The following is a 26,889-nucleotide window of genomic DNA, read 5'->3' on the forward strand; positions in this document are numbered from 1 at the left end:
TAGGACGTTTCACCCTTTTTAGCCCACGATCCACACAAGTAAGAGGAGAGGGCTTTAGCCAAAGTCGAATTCAGGATTTTAAATTTAATGGGTTTAGCTTTTAAGATGTTTAGTATTGCACTCATTATACTGTTAAAATTATGAGATCAATTCTAATATTTGTTGAAATTTTAGTAGGTTTTTACATATAAATTCATACTCAGTACCGAAAGTTATGAGTTTCGTTGAACCCGTAGCCAAAAGGCTACATTCGCCCCTGGCTTTAGCTGTAGTGTCAAACTAGAGTGCTATTAAAGCTATACAGGAAGAGGTTTGGTGTGTATATAAACGTACCAACAAATGTGAAAGTAACAAACGGTGAATTACAACCTACTCTGTATTTTTCTACTCGTTGTTTTCTTCGAGTGGAATTCTCATCCGAACCATACCCCTACCTTATTTAAAACATACCTCTACTTGGTATTTCTAAAACTACGTAAATTTATAGTGTAAGTGATAATAAATACTGTAATTAAGATAAAATATAAGTGATTTATACATATACTACTTATCTCTCATATGTTCACTCACTAAAAAAAAAAGGGTGCACAAGGCATCTCACGTTCACGCAGGGTCCAGGAAAGGCCGTAGCCCAGGAGTACGATGTAGATAGCCTACCCTAATGCAAGCATTAGTGACTTCTTCCACGGCTCAAATCCGTGACCTTTAAGTCACACGGAGATCACTTTATAGTTGCTCTAAGGCTCCCTTCACCCCGAATCATTACCGTGATCAGAAAAACTCATGTCAAACCAATTAGTTTTATTTCCTAAAACAAAGTGCTGAAGTTCAACGTGCAACATTCCGTCAAAAATGAAATAATCTTATAGGTATATTAATAATTATACCCTTGTTAACTCTTCTATATATTGCACACCATCCTACATAATCAAGAGAAATGATCATTATTTTGGCTCGAACCGTTTAAAAAAAAAATGTACTTTACAAAAAATAAGACCATACTCGTTTTGAATTTATTACGTATGCTGGCAATTGTTGGATTAAGAGAGGGAGACTAGATAATACAAATTAAAATTCTTGGTTTTCACATTATAAAACCTTGTACCAGCCGACATGTTTAGGATATTTTTTGTAAGTTGTCTATTCAAATTGGTGTCGTTATATACTAGTACAAATAACGAAACGAATTAGCTTATCAGGGAAGCAACGTAATACAAGAGCTTAACGAGGAAGTTTTGGTTTTAGTGTTTTACCTTAACGCATGGATGTGATTTTTTTAAGTAAAACTCACAATTTTTTTGATAATTATTAAATTTGAATCCATAAATTTAAAAGTATTATTAGTTCATGATCAATGCTATAAATCTTAAAGGTCAAACCTATTAAGTTAAAATTTTGAATTCGCTTATGGTAGGATGTGGTGAACCAAGTTGACTCCATAAGGGCCTATAGGCTAGAAGAGATAAATGAGACTGGGTCAATTGACTCAGTCTGTTCTTCTCATCTCCTCTGCTGAATTGTCTCTCATCCCCTTTCTTCTTAGCTTTAGGTTGCAATTTCTCTTCTCATCTACTCTCCATTTCCTTTAGTGTTGCTTTCTACTGTTCTATTGATATTTGGTTATTGTAATTCTGTTTAGTTAGTTAATATAATCAGTTAGTTCGAGTGTAATATCCAGTTTGTTATATTGGTGCTTTTATCCAGACGTCTTCAATGGAGGACCAAAAACTCAAACTCAAGGCTCTGATTGATGCATCTGTGAAGGAAGTGACGGATTCCTTTTCAAAGGATATCGCTCAGATTTGGTGTATGTTACAAGATGTGGTGGGGAAAATGGCTCTGACTGCTTATCAGTCTCGCTTCGGGTTGTGTTCGTCCATGGAAGCTCTGTCTGTGAAAATACCCAAATTCAGCAGTGATGATCCTGCGACGTGGGTATTTCAGGTAGAGTAGTATTTCACACGCTATAATATTTTTCCAGATCATCAATTTTCATTGGCTTCTTTATATTTGGATGGAGAGGCTTTGGATTGGTATTGTTGGTTATATCAAAACAAACAGCTCACGGATTGGGATCATTTCGTGAAAAAATTGTTTATTCATTATCGAACACGGAGTCGTGAAGCACCTAATAGTCGTTTAGCCTTTCTCCAGAAGCTTACCACAATGGACTATTGTCCAACATGAGCTGCAACTATTCCACCATGGAGTGCCATGGCCAAATCGCCCTCGCCTTAATACTGGAATCCACACTGAGACTTCAACAATCAGAACTCTGCCCACAAGGTGTTTGAAAAATAGTCTGATAGGGAAACTAGTGTTGTAGATGATAAAACAATGATACCAACAACTGATGCTACTAAACCAGAGGTTGATGACGAAGATGCAGCAGTACAAGTCATAATTGATGAAGGCACTGAAGTTTTGCTAACTCGAGCAAAATAGAAGATGGACAATTCGGATTTGGATGACAACGATGAGGATTCCCGGCCTCGTGTTATTGCAGTTGGGGAAGAAAATCTCCAAAGAGATGAAGCAGTCCAGCGATGTTGATGTTGTGCGATAATTCCATATATTTTGACGTTATTTACCCTACTTTCTTGTTGTTTGGATGCTAATTTGTGCGTCAATTGCGCTTAATCGAGCTTATTTGATGTGTAGGAATGCTTGGATATGAATTGGAGAAAGGTTGCATGAAATGGTACCTCAGGGCTACAAAATGGAGTAATAAAAGAAGACGTGCAAGACAACAAAAATTTAGTGTTACAGACAGTGCCTTGCACCGAAACGATAGTGCTACAGACAGTGCCTTGCACCAAAACGACAGTGCTACAGGCAGTGCAAGGCTCCATCAATGCCATCCGAAAAGAAATTTAAGTGCTCATTAGTATTGGACATGTAAATTCGGCCGTTACAATATAAATACCCCTAAAAGTTAATTTTTGAAGGGTTAGATATCATTAGAGAGGCAAGAGGCTACAGAACACTTTGGAAGCACTGATCACTCGAGTTTTTTTCTCTCCCCTTTCCTTTTACTTGTAGTTTAATACTTCTAGATATTACTATGATTATTTATACAATTATGAGTAGCTAAACCCGTCATCTAAGGTTAATGGAACCAATTATTATATGAAGTCTTGATTGTGTTTTGATATAATTGAGCCGTTATTACTCTTTAATTATTCAACTATATGTTTTTTGTGATTAATTGAAGGTCCCTTGATTAATCGTGTCTAGTTATCTTGTGTTGCTTTAGAAAGAACACTGGATTAGATTATTTTTGAACAACGCCACTTTTGAGTAAGTTAAGAGATTAATTACTTGAATTTAAAAGAGGGATTAGAGATAACGAAGCTTTGGTGTGATATTTATGAGTTGTATAAATTGTCAACTAGAGTAGTTCGAGAGAATACTTCTAGTATATTATCGTAATTGATCGAGAGATAATTACGGTAAACAAGGACTCATCATCTTTAGATAGTGTTACAGCGAGATTATAGCTAACGTGTCAGGAAATAATCCGATAATTGGGGAAATCGTAAACACTAGATCCTTTTATCCTTGAATTCAACTCTATTCTTGCTAATTGATAGTTTTTATTGTCTATTCTCCTTAGTTAAGTAATTTTTGTTAATTCATAAATCAATTCTTGAACTTTGAAAGTTGTCTGAGCTTATCATTAGCGATACTAAAAAAGTTGTAGCAAATAGGTTAGTTCCCTGTGGGATTCGACTCCGGACTCTTGAACCGGATTATTTTTGCAGCGACCGCTTAGTCTTTTTTATAAGGCGTAGTTGGGCGTGATCAAATTTTGGCACCGTTGTCGGGGAACTAACAATGTTATTTATTACAACTTGAAAGCATTGCTAGGATTTTTAGTTAAGATGAATTTTCCGTGGTATTAAAAATATTTCCATTGAAATTCTCATGTTTGAATTCTTTTGTGCCTCAGGTGCATGCCTAGAAGCTCCTTGAGAACTAGTGAACATTTGAAGGTCTCTCATATCTCGAGAAAGCATTCAGGACATTGAATCGGGCAAACAAGAAGATCAAACAACTAAACAGAACGAACAAATCGAAATTGAAATGAGTGTCATCGAGAACATCAATGGGAACGATAGAAATAGTCAAGTTGACCCAAACATCGGAGTGGTAGCACCTCTTGTGCCGAAAGCTGCTCTGTATGATTGTGCGCAACCAACAACTGATAATCTGGCAACTGCAATTGCAGTCCCTCCGATACAAGCGGAGACATTTCAAATTACCAACAACATGCTGCAGAATAAAGGGTTGTTCTCTGGGTTATACATCGAAGACCCACAACAACATCTGAAGAATTTTCTATCAATTTATGTCACTCAAAGACAGCCGAATGTGACACCCAAAGCAATCAGATTGTTACTGTTTCCATTTTCAGTGACTGGGGAGGCTCAAACTTGGCTGAATTCGCTCCCAATAAACTCCATTGCTACTTGGGAGGAACTAGTCAAGCAATTATTAAACAAGTTCTATCCACCCAACAAGACTGTAAGGCAAATTGATGAGATATTGCAGTTCAGGCAGAAACCAACTGAAACTTTGCAGGAAACTTAGGAGAGGTTTAAGGGTATGTTGGTGAAGTGTCCACACCATGGCATCCCGGATCAGATGCTAGGACAGAGATTCTATATGGGTTTGGCTGACAGTCTGAAGGCCAATGTAGATGCTTCAGTCGGGGGGTGCATTCTTGAGCAAATCATTCACAGAGTATAAGATTCTTCTTAACAAGATGGCTCAAAATTCAGGCTGGATGACGAGAGATACAACACTCACTCCAATAGTACATTCTGTTGCTCTTGACCCAAACAATACAAATGCAGAAAACATAGCCACTCTCATGACCCAGATGAGCTTGTTGACAAAGAAAATTGATGAGATGGGTACGAATCAGGTGCACATTATTGACACAACAAATGGAGGCCTATGCAACAAATTATTGGGACAAATGGAAGGATGCAAGAAAAGTTAGCCGCACATGATTCGGCTATTAAAGGCATTGAAACTCAATTAGGCCAGTTATCTATGGCTTTGAACAATCGCCCACAAGGAATGTTGCCTGCAGACACAAACATCAATCCAAATGAGCAGAACCCAAATCAGTTAATGGCAGTAAGTCTCAGGAATGGAAGGGATTTAGACAGAGAGAAAGAAGTTGCTCAATCTAGTAGAGACACAGTGCCAATTACTCCAGTGCCATTAGAGATCGAGGAGTCAACAGAGCTCACAGAGGTTGTAATTGAACAAGCACAAGTTGACAAAGGCAAAGAGAAGGAAATTGAACAACTCCCAGAACAGGTGGTGGAAAAGATCCTAATCAAGAAAAGACACCAAGCAGTGGGCAGAAGCTAATTCCTGCACCATTCCCTCAAAGTTTAGCAAAGCAAAAGAAAGATGATCAATACAGGAAACTCATGGAAATGCTCAGACAAATTCAATTGAATATTCCGCTGATGGATGCTTTGAGAAAAATACCAGGCTATGCGAAAATGATGAAGGATCTAATGTCTCGAAAATTTGACTTCCAGGACCTGTCTACTGTAACTCTAACTCAAACTTGTAGTGCAATAGTGACAAGACCTATGGCTCAAAAATTGTCTGATCCCGGTAGTTTCAATATCCCATGCACAATTGGAAGTTATGCTTTTGCTAAAGCATTATGTTACTTTTGAGCCAGTATCAACCTGATGCCCTTGGTAATCTATACAAAGTTAGGCATTGGCAGAGCTAGACCGACCTCAATGTTGCTGCAACTGGTTGTTCGCACAGTGAAAAGGCCAACAGGAATTCTGGATGATGTGCTCGTCGAAGTGGGAAAGTTTATATTTCCTGCCAATTTCGTTATTCTTAACTGTCAAGTTGACGAAGAAATACCAATAATTTTGGGGAGACCATTCTTAGCCACTGGGAGAGAATTGATCGATTGTGAGGTTGTAGGGTTGAAAATGAGGTTGAATAATAAAGAAATAATATTTAATGTTCAACAATCTATGAGGAGGCCCAGTGAGTTTGCAAATTGTTCGCTAGTGGAGGCGGTTGATGTAATACTAAAAGAGGAGGATGAGATCCTTAATGTCAGAGACCCGTTAGAAACTTGCTTGGTGAATTTGTAAGATGTGGATGATGAAGAGTTGGCAGAGTGGGTCATGACTCTCGAAGGTCAAGGTTTCTGGAAAAGGGAACCCCCAGTTCGAGCCACTACATTTAGAAGAAAGAGAAACACCACCTGCGAAGCCATCAATAGAGGAGCCACCACAGTTGGACCTGAAACCACTTCTAGCCCACCTCAGGTATGCTTTCTTAGGGTCTAACTCTACTTTACCTGTTATTATCTCATCTGGTATGTTAGTTGTTCATGTAGAACAACTCCTACAGGTGTTACAGGAATGTAAGACTGCTATTGGATAGACCATGGCAGATATAAAGGGTATCAGCCCGGCCTTTTGCATCTATAAGATTCTCTTGGAAGAGGGGCACAAACCTTCCAGGGAACATCAAAAAAGGTTGAACCCGAACATGAAGGAAGTGGTGAAGAAGGAAGTGATTAAGTGGTTGGATGCGGGCATCATTTTTTCGATCACGGATAGCGTCTGGATAAGTCCAGTCCAATGTGTTCCGAAGAAAGGTGGTATGATTGTTGTACAAAATGAGAATAATGAGTTGATCTCTACTCGTACAGTCACGGGTTGGCGAATTTGCATGAATTACAGAAAACTGAACACTGCCACCCGGAAAGACCACTTTCCCCTGCCATTCATTGACCAAATATTGGATAGATTAGCAGGGTGGTCTCACTTCTGCTTTTTGGATGGATATTCGGGGTGAAATCAGATCACAATAGCCCCTGAGGATAGAGAGAAAACGTCATTTACTTATCCGTATGGCATCTTTGCCTTTCGGAGAATGCCGTTTGGCCTATGCAATGCACCGGCCACCTTTTAGAGGTGTATGTTAGCCATTTTCACTGATATGGTTAAAGATATTATGGAAGTCTTTATAGATGATTTTTCAGTGGTGGGGAATTCATTCGAAGATTGTATTCACAATTTGAGAATAGTGTTGAAAAGGTGTGTGGAGACAAACCTGGTGCTGAACTGGGAGAAGTGCAATTTTATGGTATAAGAAGGTATAGTTTTGGGACATCGAGTGTCAAGTAAAGGTATTGAGGTTGACCATTCTAAGGTTGACGTGATTGAGAATTTGCCACCGCCCACTTCGTTCTACAGGCGATTTATAAAGGATTTCTCTAAAATTGCTAACCTCTTATGTAAACTGCTTGAAAAAGATCACCCCTTTGTGTTTTTTGATGATTACAAGTTAGCATTTGAGGAGCTGAAGAAGAGATTGGTGAATGCACCAATCACTGTTTCACCCGACTGGGAGAAATCATTTGAGCTCATGTGTGATCCAAGTGACTATGCTATAGGAGCAGTTCTGGGGCAGCGAAAGGACAAAATGGAGTACCCAATTTACTATGCAAGTAGAATGCTAATCGGTGCACAACTCAATTATACCGTAATTGAGAAAGAGATGTTGGATATGGTATTTGCATTCGACAAATTCAGGTCTTATTTGATTGGTTCAAAAGTGATTGTCTATACTGACCATGCAACACTTAGGTACTTGATAGAAAAGAAGGAGTCAAAGCCACGCTTGATCTGTTGGGTTCTTTTGCTACAAGAATTCGATTTGGAGATCCGCGATAGGAAAGGAACGGAGAACCAAGTGACAGACCACCTTTCAAGGTTGGAGGGAGCTGAAAAGAAAGTAGAGGTTGAAAATATAACAGAGACATTCCCAGATGAACAATTACTAGTAGTGGCAATGGAGGAGACGCCATGGTATGCTGATATTGCTAATTATTTGGCAAGCGGTATTGTACCTTATGAACTCTCTTCGATTCAAAAGAAAAAGTTCTTTCGTGATTGTCGGTCTTATTACTGGGATGAACCTTTACTTTTTAAAATATGTTTGGATAACATGATCCGGAGGTGTATCCCCGAGAAAGATCAATCTTCTGTTTTGCAGGCTTGACATGCTTCACCATATGGTGGGCACTTTAGAGGAATTCAGACAGCTGCGAAGGTGTTGGAGTCAGGTTTGTAGTGGCCGACTTTATTCAAGGATGCCCATGATTGGGTGAAAAGTTGTGATGAGTGCCAAAGGACAGGCAACATATCTCGCCATCACGAGATGCCGATGACTACAATTCAAGAGGTGGAAGTATTTGACGTGTGGGGGATTGATTTTATGGGACCATTCGTCAGCTCGTATGGTAACAAGTACATATTGGTAGCAGTTGACTATGTCTTCAAATGGGTTGAAGCGGTGACTCTTCCAACAAATGATGCCAAGGGAGTGATAGGATTTCTAAGAAAAAATATTTTCATACGGTTTGGCACTTCGAGAGCTATAATCAGTGATGGTGGAACCCATTTTGCAATAGAGCGTTCACAAAGCTGTTAGAAAAGTATGGAGTTCGCCATAAGGTTGCCACACCTTACCACCCGCAAACGAGCGGGAAAGTGAAAGTGTCCAACAGGGAAATCAAAAGTGTCCTGACCAAGACGGTGAATGCGACTCGGACTGATTGGGAAAGGAAGTTGGATGATGCATTATGGGCTTACCGCACATCATTTAAAACTCCAATTGGTATGTCTCCGTATAAGTTGGTGTTTGAAAAATCATGCCATCTTCCGGTAAAGCTAGAGCATAAAGCCTTATGGGCGTTGTGGCAGTTGAATTTGGATATGGAAACAGCAGGCACAAGTAGAGTTACAGCGTTACATGAACTCGAGGAATTCCGTTTCCAAGCATTCAAGAGTAGATTGTACAAAGAAAGGATGAAGATGATGCATGATAAGCACATTTTAGATAGGAACTTCAAACCCGAAGATCTAGTGTTGTTATACAACTCGAGACTGAGATTATTTCTGGGTAAGCTAAAATCAAGATGGTCGGGACCATTTAGAGTTGTGCAGGTGTTCCCAAGTGGAGCGGTAGAGATTGAGTCTGAAGATGGGACGAATAGGTTTAAAGTGAATGGGCAAAGGTTGAAATACTACCTTGGAATAATTTAAGAAAAAAAGGAGAAAGATGTGATGTACTTGGAAGAACCCCAATATGTGAGTGAAGTGTAATCCTAAAAGCTTGCGGCGTACCGCGACGTTAAATCAGGCGCTTCCTGGGAGATAACCCATGGTCATGTTGTATTCGTCATGCCATGATGTTAACTAAGGCGCTCATTGGGAGGCAACTCAATTCATAACGTAGAGTTAGTTTAGTTTTTGTTTTTGTTTTTGTTTAATATTGAGGCGGACTAACAAGTGAGTATGAAGTATTTTGATAGGTTGTGGAGCTACGTGGAAGGAAGATGTGCTTGGGTTCCCTAAACAAGCTAAAAAGTTGCAAAACAAACAAGAAAATATCGAGCCATCGCGAGGCGAAGTCCAAATGGTAAATTTTGAATGCCTCACGTTACCTAGCGAGGCAGTGACCTTTCGACACCCCAGACCCCGCCCCGCGCTGAATTTTCAGTGCCTCCCACGGTGCCTCACGCTGTCCAACGCGCTAAGGACAACGCCTTTATGGCGCCTCACAACACTCAATTGTCGCTGCCCACACTGCCTCGCGCCAAGCCCAGGTAAGTAATTCAACTCTTTTGTATCTTTTTTGTTAAACCACCCAAACCAATTAAAATAATATAACATTAACACCAAACACACACCCCACTGACCGTCCTCTTCAAAACCTAACATAAATCTTTAATACCTAAAGTCCTTCTTCCCAACCCCATTGTACCGTCCCTTCCTACAACACACACACGCACTGCCATCATCCCACCCCACTGCCTCGACTCTCTCTCTCTCTCATGCAACACATGTATGTTTTTTTTCTCTCTTTCTCACTCTTATATGCTCTCTTTTTCTTGTAACTTCTAGTTGATGGGTAATATGTTTTACAAGGTGCAACAATGGTGTAATTGTGCTAAAAGTTTCCCAACCCCAAATACCCCATAGGATATCTTGTGATTGTTGTAACAAGTGTTTCACACTCGATTCCCAAGCCGATTTGGGAGGGCGGAGCAATCCTTCACCCACAAAGAAACTCACATACAAATAATGCATACAAGGTGTTCGGTAAATTGCCTCATTGGCGATTTTAATCCCAATTAGAGCTTGAGTCTCTGGGATTGAGTGTTTTGTGTTAGATGTGCATGGTTATATATAAACCTAAGTGTGGGGTGACTCTACGGAGTTGGGGTGGATTGATAAAGTGTGTTTGCAATGACATACGGGCTATGTGTAGTGCCGAAATTTCGATGCTAATACACTTACTTGATGAAGGGGAAGTCTGAGTAACCTATGGTTTAAAGTAATTAGAATATCTTAGAGCTTTAAGTGTGGGGTCACTCCGACCTATTTTTGTGATAGTTGTTGTTTTCTTACATTGACAATTGGTATGGTTGACATGTACGTGCAATATGGGTCATCCAACAGCTAGTTCTAAGGCACCAGCTAAGGCCAAGGCACCACCAAAGGCTAAGGCTACCTCGTCAGGCCCACCGCCAAAGAAAAGGACCAGAGTTGAGGCTACGTCTGGTAGTCACAGTGGTAAAGGAAAGCAAGTGGCTTCTGCTTCTACCGGGAAACAACCTCAAGAGAGAGCTACTCGTGAGTATGGTATCAAGAGTGTGCCCCCATCCGAGAGAGCATTTTATAGGAAGTGTCTCCCAAACTCATATCTCCCTGATTTTGCAGTTGATGAGAACAAATTGAAGTCCCATTACCCTCAGATTTGGGAAAAAGTACATGAACTAGGCTTGGGTTTTGTATTTAAAAATCCTGGAGAAGAAAACTTTAGCTTAGTGCGCGAATTCTATACTGGGTGGAACATTGAGGATAAGGAGAAATTGGTACCTATTCGTGGGAGGTTGATTGATATTTCGGCGATTGCATTATGTAGATTTTTGGATGCCCCTAATGTCCCATGTAGTCCGTTGTGTGGCTTTATTGACCGGCCTACTTACAGAGATATTAGGCACACACTATGTGGTGTTAATTAGAATGCGGTGTGGACACATGACAAGAGATACAACAACCATACTTCTTTGCCTAAAGTGAAGTTTATAAAAATTGCTAAAGTGTGGTTGCGCTTGATGAACATGAGACTACTTCCGTGTGAGCATGATTTTGCTGTTGTCCGAGAAAGAGTATGTCTAGTGTATTTCTTGATGAAAGGGTGGCTGGTGAATGTGGTCCAGTTGATACGTAGTCAGATGGCACTATCTAGAAAGGGCAAGCTTACTAGGATATTCTTTGTGAATTTGCTTACGCAATACTTGCGTAAAGAGGAGGTAGATGAGGAGCCCCAGTTTGACATGTTGCTTCCACCAACATCTCGAGCTACCGACATTACTATTATCCGTGAGCCAGATGAGGAAGATAGCACGACATTGACTACAACAGAGCGTAGGGCTCGTGATGAGAGCATACTGGCTCATTTGTATGGGATGATGGATTTGCAGTTGAGGATTGGGGGTAGGCCTGCTACTTCAGCGGAGAGGACTCAGTTGATTAAGCGGTTCCCGCTCAACACTTCGGCACAACAATTGGTTGGTTTAGATGCGGATCAGAGGGTGCCACCAGAAGAAGATATCAACACTCTAGAGCATTCGGTACAGGGTGACGAGGAGCAGGTTGTTCCAGCAGTTGATGCCACTGGTGAGGAGCTAGGTGATGATGTTGATGATTGAGATGAAGCTAATTGGGCCTTCTTCGATGAGGGCCATCGTCTCGAGGATTGATCAGGGAGTTCTTATTCACCCTTTCTACTTTAATTATACATTGGGACACTGCATATTTTAAGTGTGGGGTGGGTAACTCTCATTGTGCATAGTAGGAATAGATTAGTAACCATATTAGCTTCTTATATTTTTAATTTCTAGCTTCTTATATTTTTAAAATTCTAGCTTCTTATTTTCTTTATTGTTAGATTCTTGTTTTATTATTTTAGGATACTCTAGAATAGTATTGAGTAGTGTAGTAGTTTTTATTTTCTTTTTCTTGTTCTTTTTTTGGTTGTTTTTATTTATTTATTTTATTTTTGATAAGAAAAACAGAAAAAATGGACTTTTCCCGACGATGCATCTCCTAGACAGTTTTCTTGAGGGATTAAAGTCTAAAAAAAAAATTAGAAAACGAAAAAATATAAAAACATATTTTTTATTTTTTTATTTTTCTTAGGTAGTAATAATCCCCCGTGGTTTTTTTTGTATCTCGGTTCTTTTTCATGGGATGTTACTTGAACCGGGTAGTAGATTTATTTATTTTAATTTTTTTTTAAAATTTTAGAGTAGTATGTAGGAAATAAAGGAGAAGAGCTTAAGTGATGTACACCTTTTGACTTGTTTGGTAGTTGCATACTTAGATTCTGGCATGTGTTTCACTTTTCCTGGATTTTAAATATATGATGATGCCTTGGTAAAAAGGAATAACATTTTTTATGACTCTTATGTCTCGTTTGCTTGACTGGTGTTCACTTTGTGCTTTATGCTTATTATATCTCGTGGCTTTGTGAATACTTATTTGATTGAGAGTCTGAATAAAACCGTCCGTAGTGAGTCATGTGCCATGTGTGAAGTGAGTTCTTTGCATAGTCTATATCATTGCAATTGAGTCTAGAACTTACCCAAAATGTGAATTGAGTTGAAATCCTAGGTGTTGCTCGGTTTGAGAAGTGATGTTAGGCATTATTTGATCTTTCGACTTTTGTTGCTTATCACAAATAAAATCATCCCTAGTTTACCATTTTGAGCCTATACGCCTTTCTTTTAGAACCTGCATTACAAGCTTATCCCCTTTTATTCTTAATTAAATTATTTTGATCCTTATACCTCTTAAAGCACTTGAATTGTGAAGAGAGCGCTAGAAAGAAGTAATGAGGAAACTTGGGGTAGCTTTTGAGTGGAACCAATAGAAGGAGGAAATGTGCACTTATAGTTTAATAAAAAACTCCACTAGCGGCAAAGCAAAAATAACAAAAATAAAAAAGAAGAAAGAGAAGAATAATTGAATAAATAAAGGTTTCTTATTTTTGCTAGTGGTTGTGATATGAAGTAGTGTGTGAAGAAGAAGGAATAATATTTTCGGGTGAACTATCTTGTGATGATTGAAGTGGATTAAAGGAATTGCGCTTAAAAATTGAATACGTGATGTGTTAAAGTGATTAGGAGGGTTAGTCACTATATTCCAAATATATCCTACCCGTCCCTTAGTCCACATTACAACCATAACAAATCCTAGTTGATTTCAGACCGAGCGGGCCTACATTAGTAGAGATTTACATAATGGGAAAGCCTATGGTACCTTTTGCGTGCATGTGACTTCTTTGAGAGAGAGAGAGAGAGAGAGAGAGAGTGATTTTTTTTATTCATATGTGTGAGTCCTTAAACTATATGCGATCATGTGATTTGGATGTATGGACTGCTTACTCTTTGTTTTATTGTGAGGGCACATGGTTTCACAAAGGATAGGTAACATTATTAGATCTCTTTGTTAGATTAAGTATTCAAGCCTCGGGTGCACTGTGACATTGAGTTAGTTTTCGAGGCTAGGGTTGTTATAATCATGTTGTTCCTGTATTGGATGGTTTGAAATTGAGCATAAGTATGTGAAGTGTATTTTGAAAGCATATGCTAGAGCTTAATTGTTGCCATCAACCATGGTCATATGTGTAATGTGTTGTAAATGTGTGGCTTGTTGGGTCCGTGATGAGGAAGTGTTTAGTTGGTTGACTCGAGGGCGAGCAACATTTAAGTGTGGAGTGTTGATGTCGTGCGATAATTTCATATATTTTGACGTTATTTACCCTATTTGCTTGTTGTTTGGATGCTAATTTGTGCGATAATTACACTTAATAGAGCTTATTTCTTGTGTAGGAATGCTTAGACATGAATTGGAGAAAAGTTCCATGAAATGGTACCTCACGGCTACAAAATGGAGCAATAAAAGAAGACGTGCAAGGCAACAAAAATTCAGTGCCACATACAGTGCCTTGCACCGAATAAACAGTGCCTTGCACCGAAACGACAATGCTACAGGCAGTGCCTAGCGCCGAAACGACAGTGCTACAGGCAGTGCAAGGCGCCATCAATGCCATCCGAAAAAACGTTTAAGTCCTCATTAGTATTGGACATGTAAATTCGTCCCTTACCCTATAAATACCCCTAAAAGTTAGTTTTTGAAGGGTTAGACATCATTAGAGAGGCAAGAGGCTACAAAACACTTTGGAAGTGCTGATCACTCGAGTTTTTTCTCTCTACTTTCCTTTTACTTGTAGTTTAATGCTTCTAGTTATTACTATGATTATTTGTATAGCTATGAGTAGCTAAACCCGTCATCTAGGGTTGATGGAACCAATTGTTGGATGAAGTCTTGATTGTGTTTTGATATAATTGATCTGTTATTACTCTTTAATTGTTCAACTATATGTTTCTTTTGATTAATTGAAGGGCCCTTGATTAATCATGTCTAGTTATCTTGTGTTGCTTGAGAAAGAACACTTGATTAGATTGTTGTTGAACAACGTCACTTTCGACTAAGTTAAGATATTAATTACTTGAATTTAAAAGAGGGATTAGAGATAACGAAGCTTTGGTGTGATATTTATAAGTTGTACAAATTGTCACCTAGAGTAGTTCGAGAGAATACTTATAGTAAATTATCGTAATTGATCGAGAGATAATTACGATAAACAAGGACTCATCATCTTTAGAGAGTGTTACGGCGAGATTATAGCTAACATGTCAGGAATTAATCCGACAATTAATGATCGTAAACCCTAGATCCTTTTATCCTTGAATTCAACTCCATTCTTGCTAACTGATAGTTTTTATTATCTATTTTCCTTAGTTAAGTAATTTTTGTTAATTCATAAGTCAATTCTTGAACTCTGAAAGTTGTTTGAGCTTATCATTAGCGATACTAAAAAGTTGTAGGAAATAGGTTAGTTCTCTGTGGGATTCGACTCCGGACTCTTGAACCGGATTATTTTTGCAGCGACCGCTTAGTCCTTTTTATAAGGCGTAGCTGGGCGTGATCAGATGCCAACCTAAATTTATCAAATCCACTCAAGTACGTTGATTGCTTCTTTCTCCATAAGCAAGCAACTGCAGCTCACAGAAGCAAGCGTTAATGTTTTGGTAAACAAGGTGCATAAGTTGTTTGATATATTTTCTCAAAAAGCAGGGCAATCATTGATTGACAATGAAGTGGTTGACTCACCTTGGAAACGAAGTGACACCTTGATTTTGGATGGAACCCGATTGATGCACAAGCATATATTCATACACTTCCCATTTGATCCCGGTGAGTCTGTTCCTCTATCCATTATGTTCGAGTACTTGAATATGCATTTAGATACATTGCACTGGTTTCCTATTGCACTATATTCTGGTGTGTTTGGCCTTGATGGTACTATGTAAGGAGGAAAGCTATTTAATGAAATGTCCAGAAGAAAAATGGATATACAGACTGTTCCACCTCGGCCGACATGTCCACTTCGAAAATCAATTTTCTCGGCCTTACTATTGGAGTTCCTATCACAAGTTGTGCATTCTGTTGAAATAGCGAAGAAACTCAACTTCGATGGGCTTGTCGTAATTGGTAGGTATGGTTCCAAAATAACTGCTCGTCTTCTCGCTGCAAACTTCTATAGTAAAATGCAGCCTGCAATAACTGCACTTGATGCCATGTTGGCTACACCCTATTGGTTACACATTTTATGATGTCATTGAAATGGTAGAGTTGGCTGCACACCATAGATTACATCATGGCTTAGGTGATGCATTAGTTTATGTTATCCTCTTGAACAAGTGTGTGATCGTAGGGCAGGTTATGACTGAACTCAATGTGATAAGGCTGAATTTTTTTACTGTAAATCAAATAGAACATGGTTGCAATTGGTTGATTACTGTTGCAATGGCGAGATTTGATGGGAAGCGAGCTGCTAAAACTGTGCATCAGTGCTTTAAGATGGATAACCTTAGCTTCGGTGGGTCTGAGCATGTTAAGGAGTATGGTTTGTATCATTCTAAAAGTACTCTTGATAGAATCTTTGGCATCCAAATATCTGGCACTATTACCTACATTTTGACCTATCATGTGACATTTTCATTTGATAAAGAAGGAAATAACTCTACTGGTACCACAAAGGATCTCATTTGGGCATCACTTTCAATGGTGAAAGCTAACACAATTATTATTTCCCTTTCATCAAGAATTGATATCGAAGAAAGAGGGAGTAAAAATTGTTGGGATTTTAAGCTTGTGTAGCTTAAAGAGGGTGAATGAGAAATGGAGGAAAAATGAAATATTTGAGTTTCCCTTGGGAAAGGGACATTATCCCATATCGGAGGAAGAAAAGGCTTTTGATGGGTATATATATAATTGCTCTTCTTCTAGCTCTTAAACAGTTAAGAAAAAGGCAAGCCTCGTGTCGTCGTCGTCGTCGCTCGACTTCGGCTACGGTTTCAGATTCTTTTTGGACAAAATTTCTTTTAATTATTTAATTAATAAATAATTAACGAAAAATTTAATCCGGAATAACCCATGACCCGCGACCCGGTTCTGTCAGGCCCGTTTTCTTTCCCGGATTATTTTAAATATATTTTTCTTTTCCAACAGCCATGGTTGTTTCTGAAAGGTTGCAAACTTTTTCAGAAACATTGCCAGCAACTCTAGAAATAGAGTTTGAATCCCAAAATCTTTCCTTACGAAATTTTCTGAGCTTCTTCTTCTTCTTCTTCTGCACAATATTTTTCAGTGTGTTTTACGACCATTGAGTGGTTCGCAGTTCATCAGAGTTTTTGGTACCAATACACTAGTGAGTTAAATCGTTCTATCCTGGGAGTAGGGCTGCTTATCGGGCGGATTGGGCGGTTAATTACTCTTAATGGTTTGGCTTAACGGTTATCGGCTTTTAAATGTATTAATCCGCTAGCCACCCGATAAGATATCGGGCGGATTGATATCGGTTTAGCTCTTATCGGGCGGTTTATCGGCCTAATTAAATCTATATTGCGTGCATTAATTGTTTGTTGACCGCCTAGCATACAAATTCATAATAGGAAATTACACATTGAGTCCCGACAAACATGTCTGCTAACTCCTACATAAGAATGATGTAGTGTGTCATGTGTTGTAGAGTGAAAAAAGTAGAACACATTGTAGGCTAGATTACATCCCAAAGCAGACTACATATGAGTCCAGACATACATGTATGTTAACGCCTACCATTAAATCCCAAAGCAGACTATATTACATGAGTCCAGACATACATATGTCTGTTAACGCCTAGCATACAAATTCAGAATAGGAAAGTGAGTCCAAGATACATATTTCAAAATGATTAATCCATAAGTGAGCAGAATACACAGAAATATTTGGCCAGCAGCTAACGCCTAACAGAGCTTGAATTTATGCAGCTTCAAAGTTCAAACAACAACTTCAAATTTCTAACTTAAACTCTCAACCAGGCATTTCACGCTATATCATTAACCATACAAATAACACCGAGCAAAAGCCAATTATGCATAGAAATAGGGATGGATTATAAGTAGTAAACAATTTACAGGAAACGCAGATGCGCTATTTCCCTAGAACATAATTCAAGACAGTACTATCGTCAATATTGTGGGATAAAAGTTGTGGCAACAACACTGTTGTTCTTCTATTAAACATAGACATCAGGCATTAGTTTTAAAAAAATAAAAGCAGAGGTGAACCATAGACAACAGCTTAAACAAACTTATAGTAGGGTGGGAGAATAAGCTAAGCAAATAGCTGGAAGAAGTGGAAGAGTTTTTGATATTTAATATATATATGGATAAAAACAAATTTTATATATATATATATATATATATATATATTCTTAACGGGTTAACGGATTATCCGTTAAGAAAATTGAATAATCCGCCCCCAAACCGATAAGTCGTTAATAAAAAAATTTTAATCTGTTTCCCATCCGTTAAACCGTTAACCCGATACCAATAAGCCATTAAGCTTCGGTTTTGGTTCGATTTTCGGTTTCGATTCGGTTTTGTACACCCCTACTTGGGAGGATATATTCCAGCACCTCGGATACTTGAGGGGAATAATTTTCTTAAGGACACACTGTATATTCAGTGGGCTCGATTTATTCCTATACTGTTTTTTGTTTTCCAGAATCTATTTTGTTAAACAAGTATTACTAACTTTCTGTTTTATTTTTTTCAGAAAGTTTAATTAATTATTAAAACAATACAGAAATATAACAAAAATTGCATCACAGATACTGCTAGCTGTGAGTTGCTATTGAAAAGTATAGCAAATGTCCCTAACATTGCTGAGAAAGTTCCAGGGACAACAAATAATGTTGCTAAGCTCAGACAAATGACTTATGGAACCTTGACACCATTAGGTGCTTTGCTCTTTTGACACATCTCAAATTGTTACACTTCTTTACCATGTTATCTATAATACATTTATTGTTCTTCTGAAGCTAAGCAATAAAGATGAGCCCAAGTCTAAACTCCAAGCTATCAACCAAATTATGATATTGTTCCTAAAAGTTTTTGCTTATCGTAGCCCATGTGTTTATAATACTCTAAATTGCCCAACGAGATTTTCTTGTTGGAACCTTGAGGACTAGGTTCTTTTTAGGGCGGGAGTATTGTTGTGAACCAAGTTGACTCCGTAAGGACCTATTGGCTAGAAGAGATAAATGAGATTGGGGCAATTGAGATTACTGGGCCGGATAAAATATTGCAGAATTATATTATATGTGGAGATTTTTACCTGTCTGATCCTTTATTTAATATTATTTTTATTAATAGCATCACTCCTTCTTTATTTCATAAATGGCAGATTTTTTTTTACAAATTTTATATATTTCAAAATTATGTGATAAGGAATTAAGTGATACCATTAAATGAAGAATTTAATAGCTAACTTTTCTTTCTCTCACGTTGGGTTTTTCTTTTTTGGGGAGTGGGGTGGGGGGTGGGGAGGGGGTTGTTTGTACCGTTTGTTAATCTATGCAAGATCTATTCAAATCCCACCGAACATTTTAACCCATTGTTTTTGTTATTTGATTTTTTTCTCTCCTTCACTCTGCTTCTTCTCTTCATATATACATTTTATATTTGTATTTTATATAAGTTTGTATATATGGCCTATAAAAAGTGCACATATTCGATGCATGTATTATATATATTTCAAGGTATAATTTAAGTATTTTTTGATGAAATCTGAATTTACTTTGTGTATATTTGACATAAAATAATTTTTGGACTTCTCTATGTCTATGCAAACATAATAAAATATAATGTAAAAAAAAAAATAATATATATATATATATATATATATATATATATATATATATATATATATATATATATATTATTACTATTTTTATACCTAACATAAATAAATGTTAATTAAGTTTAAGAGAACATACATACCATTTTTATACCAAGCACAATTAAATAAATAGAATATACCACATATTTGAAGACAAACTGCATAAAATTTGTATACCTAAACACAATCAAATAAATAGAATATACCGTGTACTTTGAAGATAAAATACGTAAAAAAAATTTATACCTAAATACAATTAAATAAACAAAATATGCCATGTATTTTAATTGTGTCTAGGCATAAAAATAGTATGTACTTCATCTTCAAAATACATGGTATATTTTTTGTTTATTTAATTTGTTTAGGTATAAAAAAGGTATGAATTTTATACTTGATTAAAATTTACTTGGTAGGTATACTACTTGGGTGTCGAATTTGGGTGTGAAATGGAAGATATGGGAGTACATATAATAGACAGATATATATGTATAATATACTTAATATGTATTGTACTATTAAATAAGAGGTTGATTTGGAAAAGAATATGGGAGAAATTAAAAATGATTTATGGGGGGAGGGGAATGATGTGTTTGCAATGAATATGATTAGGAGATAGATGATGGCAAGAATTAAGGAGATAAAATTGAAGTCCTAATTTTTTGGAGAGATTTTTGGGATAGGAAATTGCGATATTCTTGAACATTAAAGGGATGCCAACTTATTTTTTTAGGTTTCTACTACTTATGTAAATAATACACTGCCACCATTGAAATATACTTAATAGTGCTAGAATTTTGTATATATTCTTTTAAAATGTGATACTTATGAAAGTTTCCCTCCGGGCCCAGTTAGCAAGTGGATAAAAAGGATTACGAGGTTAGAAAAAAGGATTATCCGAATTATGTTGAAACTTCGGTTCAGTTCTTCTCATCTCCTAGAATCTGTCTTTCATACTCTTTCTTCTTAGCTTTAGATTACAATTTCTCTTCTCATCTACTCTCTATTTCCTTTAGTGTTGCTTTCTACTGTTCTATTTAGTTATTGTAATTCTATTTAATGAATTAATATAATCAGTTGGTTCCAATGTAATATCCCGTTTGTTACATAGGATGGTGTCAAAGTCGTTTCCCTACCTGGCAAAGAAGGCAACGCTTTGATCATTTCATTTCATATACTACTCTTGTACATAAGTCTCTCTTTTTGGTTTTTTCTTCGCTGTAGTTCAGAATTGACGTTCTGGACTATATATCTTTTCTTTCTTCCTTGCATTTTCTTGTAGAAAAGTTTTCGTACTTGATTTGACAACTAAACAAAACAACTGTACCTTTTTTGTCATGTAATAGATATAATTGTTCATCATTTTACACAGTCCAAATTTTTCTTAGCTTTATTTTATCAGACCCCCTTTGAACGTAAGAAGCAAAGTAAATTTTAATTGACTCTGCAAATAGTAATAGATTCAGATAAATTAAGACACTGAAGTATAAGAGAAAACATGAAAGCCTCATTAATAGCATATAGTATCCCACTCCCCTCTATCCTCCCCTTACCCGATATAATTAAGAAAAAATAGAAAAAGAAAAAGAAAAAGAAAAAAAGCCTAGTAATATCTGGATAAAATGACCATATTCGAATATAACGTTTAAATGGCTAAAATAGAAATTGTTTGCGAACATCTATTAGCTATACAATTGCTCATAACCCTTCTCCATTCTCAAAAGTTTAGATAGCCCTTTTTGAAGTGGATTATGATTGGGTGAATGAAATACTGGACTCATTAGATCGGAAGATAATTGGTAAGTTACACATTTTGGCCAATCGGCTAAAAGTAATTACTTTCGCTAGTCAAATATATAAAAAAAAAATATTTATTATGTATAATATATGTCTATTATACATTAATATACAAAAGATATATATTTGTCGGCTATTATATGAACCCTCGCCCAAAAGGCCTAAGCTAAAAGTCATTAATTATATGGCATATCCAATTTATCCGGGAGAAATTTAAAAATAGCTAAATTTACATGTGATAATTGAAAAATAGCTACAATTTCAAAAGTAATCGAAATTTAGTCACTTTTCATGTAAAGATAAATCTGAACGAAAACACTGTTCAAAATCCGGAAAATATTCTAGTATAATATACTGGAACTCCAGCATAATATACTGGAGTTCCAGTATAATATACCGGTTCAGCATAATATGCTGGAAGTTCATACACATGTGCTCTAATCTCCAGTATATTATGCTGGAACTTTTCGCGTGTTAGAGTTTCAGCATAATATGCTGGAAGTTCATATACAGGTGAACCAATCTCCAGTATATTATGCTGGACCGGTCCGTGTTACAGCAAAATAGTGACTATTTTTCAATGACTTTACAAACGTTGGCTATATTTGTATTACCAGTCCGAAAACTTATTAGTCCTTTTTACCATTTATCCAGATCACACACATCAACATTACAAGCCCCTGACAAATTGTTAGCAGTAGCACTTTAATTTAGAAAGCCCAAATGGAAAAAAGCTGTTGAGCACCAATACTTCCGAAGAGAATCTCATGATGCAGAAGAATGTAAAATAACAGTTCGTGTATTAGCAATGAGGAGATTACACGATTTAAATATATGAAAATATCTTATTAAAGTAAATAATTCATATATGATAAACTTTTCAATATTAATCACTGCGTAACAATCCTTTCATTATTGATCATCGTGCAAAATAATCTTTACATTATAATCTTGCACTTAAGAGGTGTGTGTTTAATTCTCATTATCCTCCCTCCCCAAACCATGCAATAGATTTTTCTTAAGAATAAAAAGAGAAGAAAAAGGAAAAGAAACCCACGCATACGATGTAATATCCGACAAGCTGCATAATATATGGGCTTTCGGAAGAAGCCTATAGATGTTCCGGGTTCGAGCATTCTGAATCATGAAAATAATACGGGCTAACCAGTTTTCGAACTAGTAATTAAAAAATAGCTAGTGTTTACAAAGTTATTAAAAAATAACTATTATTTTGCTGAAACATAAAAAGTTCCAGCATAATATGTTAGATTATGGAGCTCATGCGTATAAACTTCCAGCATATTATGTTGGACTCCATCATATGAAAAATTCAAGCATAATATGCTAGATTATGGAGTTCCTACGTATAAATTTTCAGCATATTATGTTGGAACTCCAGCACATTATGTTAGAATCTCATGTGTAAAAAATTCGAACTTAATTTTTTCGGATTTTTAAGGGTGTTTTTGTTCAAACTGTATCTTTACATGAAAAAGTGACTAAATTTCGATTATTTTTAAAATTATAGCTATTTTCCAATTATCAATTGTAAATCTGGCTATTTCTAAAAAATAATTTCCCTTCTGTATCAAGGGCCCCTTCAATAATTATTCAAAAAATGACAAAAAGAAAGGCTTTTCACTTTTAGTATTGTAACATGAAAATAATTGCAATTATCAGTCACGTAAATTAGTTTTAATAACTAAATAATTTACCTCATAAGAAATGATTTTTTTATTATTATTTTTTTTTTTTTTTTGTAAAAAGAGCTAGTAGATGGAAATTCCGGTGAACACATAATCCTGAAGCGGACACTAGCAAAGCACATTTATAAACCAAAGTAACTATATATGTTGTAATCTAGCCTTCCCTCTTCAATAATTTATATACATAGGACATATAGTAATATTTATTATATTTGAGGATTGAAATGCTTCAAAGGTAGGCGACAAGATTACCGAATTTATGGCTAAAAGTGTAGTCTAATATTAAAAACATCACCCAATTTTTGCATATCTATTGATTCATCCAAAATAAAAAACAAATGATTAAGAAATGACAAAAAAAACTGATTAAGAAATGACAAGCTAAAAAGCGTTGCTACATTATAATGTACAGAAGACAACAAAAAAGATCACTCAAATAAAGAAAAAAAGAAAGGCCCCCTAACAATTAAAGAAGGATTCCTTGTCCACAAGCAAAATAACTACAAATCAATTAGACACCGTCTTTTTGACAAACAGCCGCCCAAAAGCATACCCCCAATTCTTCTTTTGTACTGGGTTAATTAAATTCGAATTCGCCGGAAAGTATAAAACGCTCTCTAACAAATATAATTTTATATTCAAAGCTCGAATTCGAATATTTAATTAAGAATAAAAAAGTATTTATCGTTATACCACAATGTGGTCGGTAAATCATATCCCCAATTAATTTGATTTCTCCCCTTCCATAAAATTCAAGCACAGCAAACGTTACAATTTACAGTTTTCAAAGTCAAAGTCCACCAACATTTCCAATTAATTGCCAAAACCACAAGTCCTCTGTAGATTGGCTATTGCTTTGACTTGATTTAATATTTGCTGGCCTTTGTTTGAAGTTTGGAGTTTAGTAAGAGTGCAAAATTAGTTTTTGAGTTTCTTGCAAAGAGCGATTAAACGAAATCTAAAATTTTGAAATTTAGTTTTTCAAGTCTTTCAATAATTATTTCAGTTTGTTTAAAAAACTTTTTCAGTGTGGTTTTTTCGTCGCAATATTTTGCAAAACTGAAAAATAGTTTCTCTAATAGTGTTTGGTAGAAAATTAAATTCGGAACTCTTTTTCAATTCTTTTCGCAAAAGCTAAAAAGGTTTTCAAAAACTCAGACATTTCAATTTTCAACCAAATAAACACTCCTTTTTTTTTTTGCAAAATTTAAAAATTAAGTGTGGAAATTCAAAAATTCAGACATTTCAACCAAACGCCACTATGTAAGCGTGACAATAAGAGGCGTACCTATACCGAGAGGGGTCACCGGTACCCGTAAAGTTCGATAAAAATTTGATGTGTATATATATATGTCTTTAGAATATAGTGATATATTAGTAATTGACACCTTATATACAAAGCAGATTTTGGCTGAATTCAAAAGTGCACCCCGATCTTCAAATACTGGGTCCGCCTCTGAATTGACAATATATATTATATTTTTTACACTGACTCAGGAGCTTAATCCAACTTCTAAGCTAGTCAAAATAGCAGCAACTTGAACAATTGAAGGTCTACTTTTTCTTGAATTCCCAACACAAGCTAAAGCAACTTTAGCCAATCTAACAAGAGGTCTCGTATCACTTGGTATAACAAGTCTTGGGTCCAAAAATTCACTAAACTTCATTTCTTTAATCAAAGGCAATGCCCATTTCACAAGCAAATTTTCTTGATTATCACTATTTCTCCTTCCACTCAACAACTCCAACAAAACCACACCTAATCCATACACATCACTTTCCTTTGAACCACCTTTTTTTTCAATCCAATATTCCTCATCAACATATCCCATTAACCCTAATTTCCTTTCATAATTATTTCTCAAAAAAAAGTACAAACCATAATCACAAATCCTAGCACAAAACTTAACATCTATTAATATATTTGATGGTTTAATACAACCATGTATTATATTAGGTGCCATAACTTCATGCAAATATTCTATACCCTTAGCAACACCTGCAGCAATTCTTAACCTACAACTCCAATCCAATAGAGCTGCACCATCATAATTTTGATGTAAATAAAAATCCAAACTTAACATACCTTCAAATTCCATAACAACAATTCTTTCACCAGGAGCTTCCGAAAACCCTAAAATTGGCACGATATTCGGATGATCAACTAAAGAAAGCCATTTCATTATCGACGAAAAACCTAAGCCAGCATTGCTTAAAACTAGCCTTGGATGTATTCTTTTCACTGCTACTTGTTCTCCGTTTGGTAATATGGCGGCGTAAACGCTTCCTATTCGGCCTTGACCGATGATTCTACGATAGTTGAATCCATCTGTAGCTGTATGAATATCCATTAATGAATAAGAGGATGCACTTTGTTTTGTGGGGAGAGTTTCTTCTGCTTTGATTGGTTTTTTCTTGCAACATATGAAGAGTAGGATAACAAGAATTGTGATAATAATTGAGAGTATAACCAAAATAACATTATAAATAATTATGATTTCTCCACGGTTCATGTCTAGGATTTTTTATGTCTATAAATTTTGATGTTGTGGTTTTAAGAAGAGAGAGTTTAGTAGAAAAGTTTGGCTATGGCCTGTAAAGACTGAGGACTATTTGTTATATATATGACGTAGAAAGAGTGAGAAAAGAGGTGTGTTTTTTTATTGGATCTTAGTGTGTACTCTTTGAAAAATAAGGTTGATGGAAATTGGGAAAGGAAAAGTTGGAAAGTCTTATTAGCATTAATTTGGTATAGTTGCGTTAGTTCAGGGTTGGCTGCTAACTGTCAGTTGACAAAAATTGGGGGTTCGGTAAAATTTCCCATTGCTAAAACAAGTCTATGAACTTGTCATATAGAAATGATTTTTTTTTGGAAAATAACAGCTGCTTTTAAAATAATAGTCAGAAATAGTATATTTTTTTGTGTATATATCACTACTAAAAATTCGATCAAAATTGATCGCGGTCAACCGACGTCGGTCAAAAAACCGGCTATTTTATTTTTTATTTTTTTACGAAACCGACCAGCTTTGGTCAGGATTTTTGGGTGCAAAAATACGAAAAATTATCTTTGCCCTTTTTTCTTTATACATTTGGTATTCAAATTCATTAGCCTGGTTAATTTGAATTCGAGTCGCTTAGGGCCTACAAAAACGGTAGTTTTCTATCAAAAGTTTCTCCATTTTAGGATTTGAACTCTAAAATTTTCGATTAAGGAAAAAGGTATCTCATCTACCTTATCATAATCCTTGGTGGTGTTTGTCTTATAAACATTTTGTAAAATCATGACAAGTATTGTATTTTATGTAACTTTAATATATTCCTATTATATACCTTAAAAGTTCAAATGTTAATATTTGAAAAGAGTAGAACTAGGGACAAGTTCATTTTCATTCCCTCGATATGGCCAGGTGTGAAGCAATTTCACGATATCGACCCGTCTAACTAAGAATATTCAATAGGGTAACAAAATTTGAGAAGCTTCTATTTAATCTAAAATCATTAATAAAAGATCAATTTTATCTCCTCTTAGCTAAAAGTCATAATTTAGAGGTTACCCTTTTTTTTTCTAGTTTCTTTGAAATTGGATCTACATATGCTATTTTGCTAGAGGAAAAAAGCAGCCGTCCAATAATCAGGTAGCAAGATGTTAAAATATACAGAATATTGTATGTGTCTATTTGTAATAAAAATAAAATGTATTGTAATTTGGGAACAGACAGTTTTGTCGCTTTAGACCACTTGAACGTTTGGTGGAAGCAAAAGTAGACATGATTAGAAACAGGGTTCCTTTCCAAACATGATTTTGCGAATGGAGTACTTATTTGCGGAATTAAAAATAAAACATTGTGAGTTTTAAATTAAGATAATAAGTTTTGAAATATATACTTATCTATCTATATATATATATATATATATATATTTGAACCAAGCTCTATATTCTACGACCATCC

At 36.1% G+C, this 26,889-nt stretch overlaps 3 protein-coding genes and 1 non-coding gene across 4 annotated transcripts; 2 read left to right on the forward strand and 2 right to left on the reverse strand.

The window, feature by feature from the left end:
• Positions 1 to 4,530: 4,530 nt before the first annotated feature.
• LOC117278426 (small nucleolar RNA R71) lies at positions 4,531 to 4,637 on the reverse strand. Its single transcript, XR_004508801.1, has one exon. It is a non-coding gene; the product is annotated as a small nucleolar RNA R71 (small nucleolar RNA).
• Positions 4,638 to 5,450: 813 nt separating this feature from the next.
• On the forward strand, positions 5,451 to 6,149 carry LOC138897093 (uncharacterized). Its single transcript, XM_070183049.1, has 2 exons — positions 5,451 to 5,643; positions 5,752 to 6,149. Exons 1-2 carry the CDS (start codon positions 5,451 to 5,453, stop codon positions 6,147 to 6,149), a joined length of 591 nt encoding a protein of 196 aa, XP_070039150.1.
• A 2,080-nt stretch (positions 6,150 to 8,229) lies between these two features.
• Positions 8,230 to 9,116, forward strand: LOC138897094 (uncharacterized). Its single transcript, XM_070183050.1, has 2 exons — positions 8,230 to 8,429; positions 8,483 to 9,116. The coding sequence occupies exons 1-2, from the start codon at positions 8,230 to 8,232 to the stop codon at positions 9,114 to 9,116; spliced, it is 834 nt and encodes a 277-aa protein (XP_070039151.1).
• Positions 9,117 to 23,299: 14,183 nt separating this feature from the next.
• On the reverse strand, positions 23,300 to 25,621 carry LOC104102953 (proline-rich receptor-like protein kinase PERK3). Its single transcript, XM_070182099.1, has one exon. The coding sequence runs from the start codon at positions 25,447 to 25,449 to the stop codon at positions 24,430 to 24,432; it is 1,020 nt and encodes a 339-aa protein (XP_070038200.1). The 5' UTR covers positions 25,450 to 25,621; the 3' UTR covers positions 23,300 to 24,429.
• Positions 25,622 to 26,889: the final 1,268 nt, after the last annotated feature.

The sequence above is a fragment of the Nicotiana tomentosiformis genome, chromosome 8 (genome assembly GCF_000390325.3).
Source record: "Nicotiana tomentosiformis chromosome 8, ASM39032v3, whole genome shotgun sequence".
Lineage (NCBI taxonomy): Eukaryota > Viridiplantae > Streptophyta > Magnoliopsida > Solanales > Solanaceae > Nicotiana > Nicotiana tomentosiformis.

What these genes read in the sequence shown, in the direction of transcription:
- LOC138897093 (XM_070183049.1), top strand. Translation starts at nt 5,451, where the DNA reads ATGGAAATGCTCAGACAAATTCAATTGAATATTCCGCTGATGGATGCT. An exon ending in TCAAAAATTGTCTGATCCCG is followed by an intron (nt 5,644 to 5,751) that starts GTAGTTTCAATA and finishes ATACAAAGTTAG; the next exon opens with GCATTGGCAGAGCTAGACCG.
- LOC138897094 (XM_070183050.1), top strand. Translation starts at nt 8,230, where the DNA reads ATGCCGATGACTACAATTCAAGAGGTGGAAGTATTTGACGTGTGGGGG. An exon ending in AGAAAAAATATTTTCATACG is followed by an intron (nt 8,430 to 8,482) that starts GTTTGGCACTTC and finishes ATTTTGCAATAG; the next exon opens with AGCGTTCACAAAGCTGTTAG.
- LOC104102953 (XM_070182099.1), bottom strand. Translation starts at nt 25,449, where the DNA reads ATGAACCGTGGAGAAATCATAATTATTTATAATGTTATTTTGGTTATA.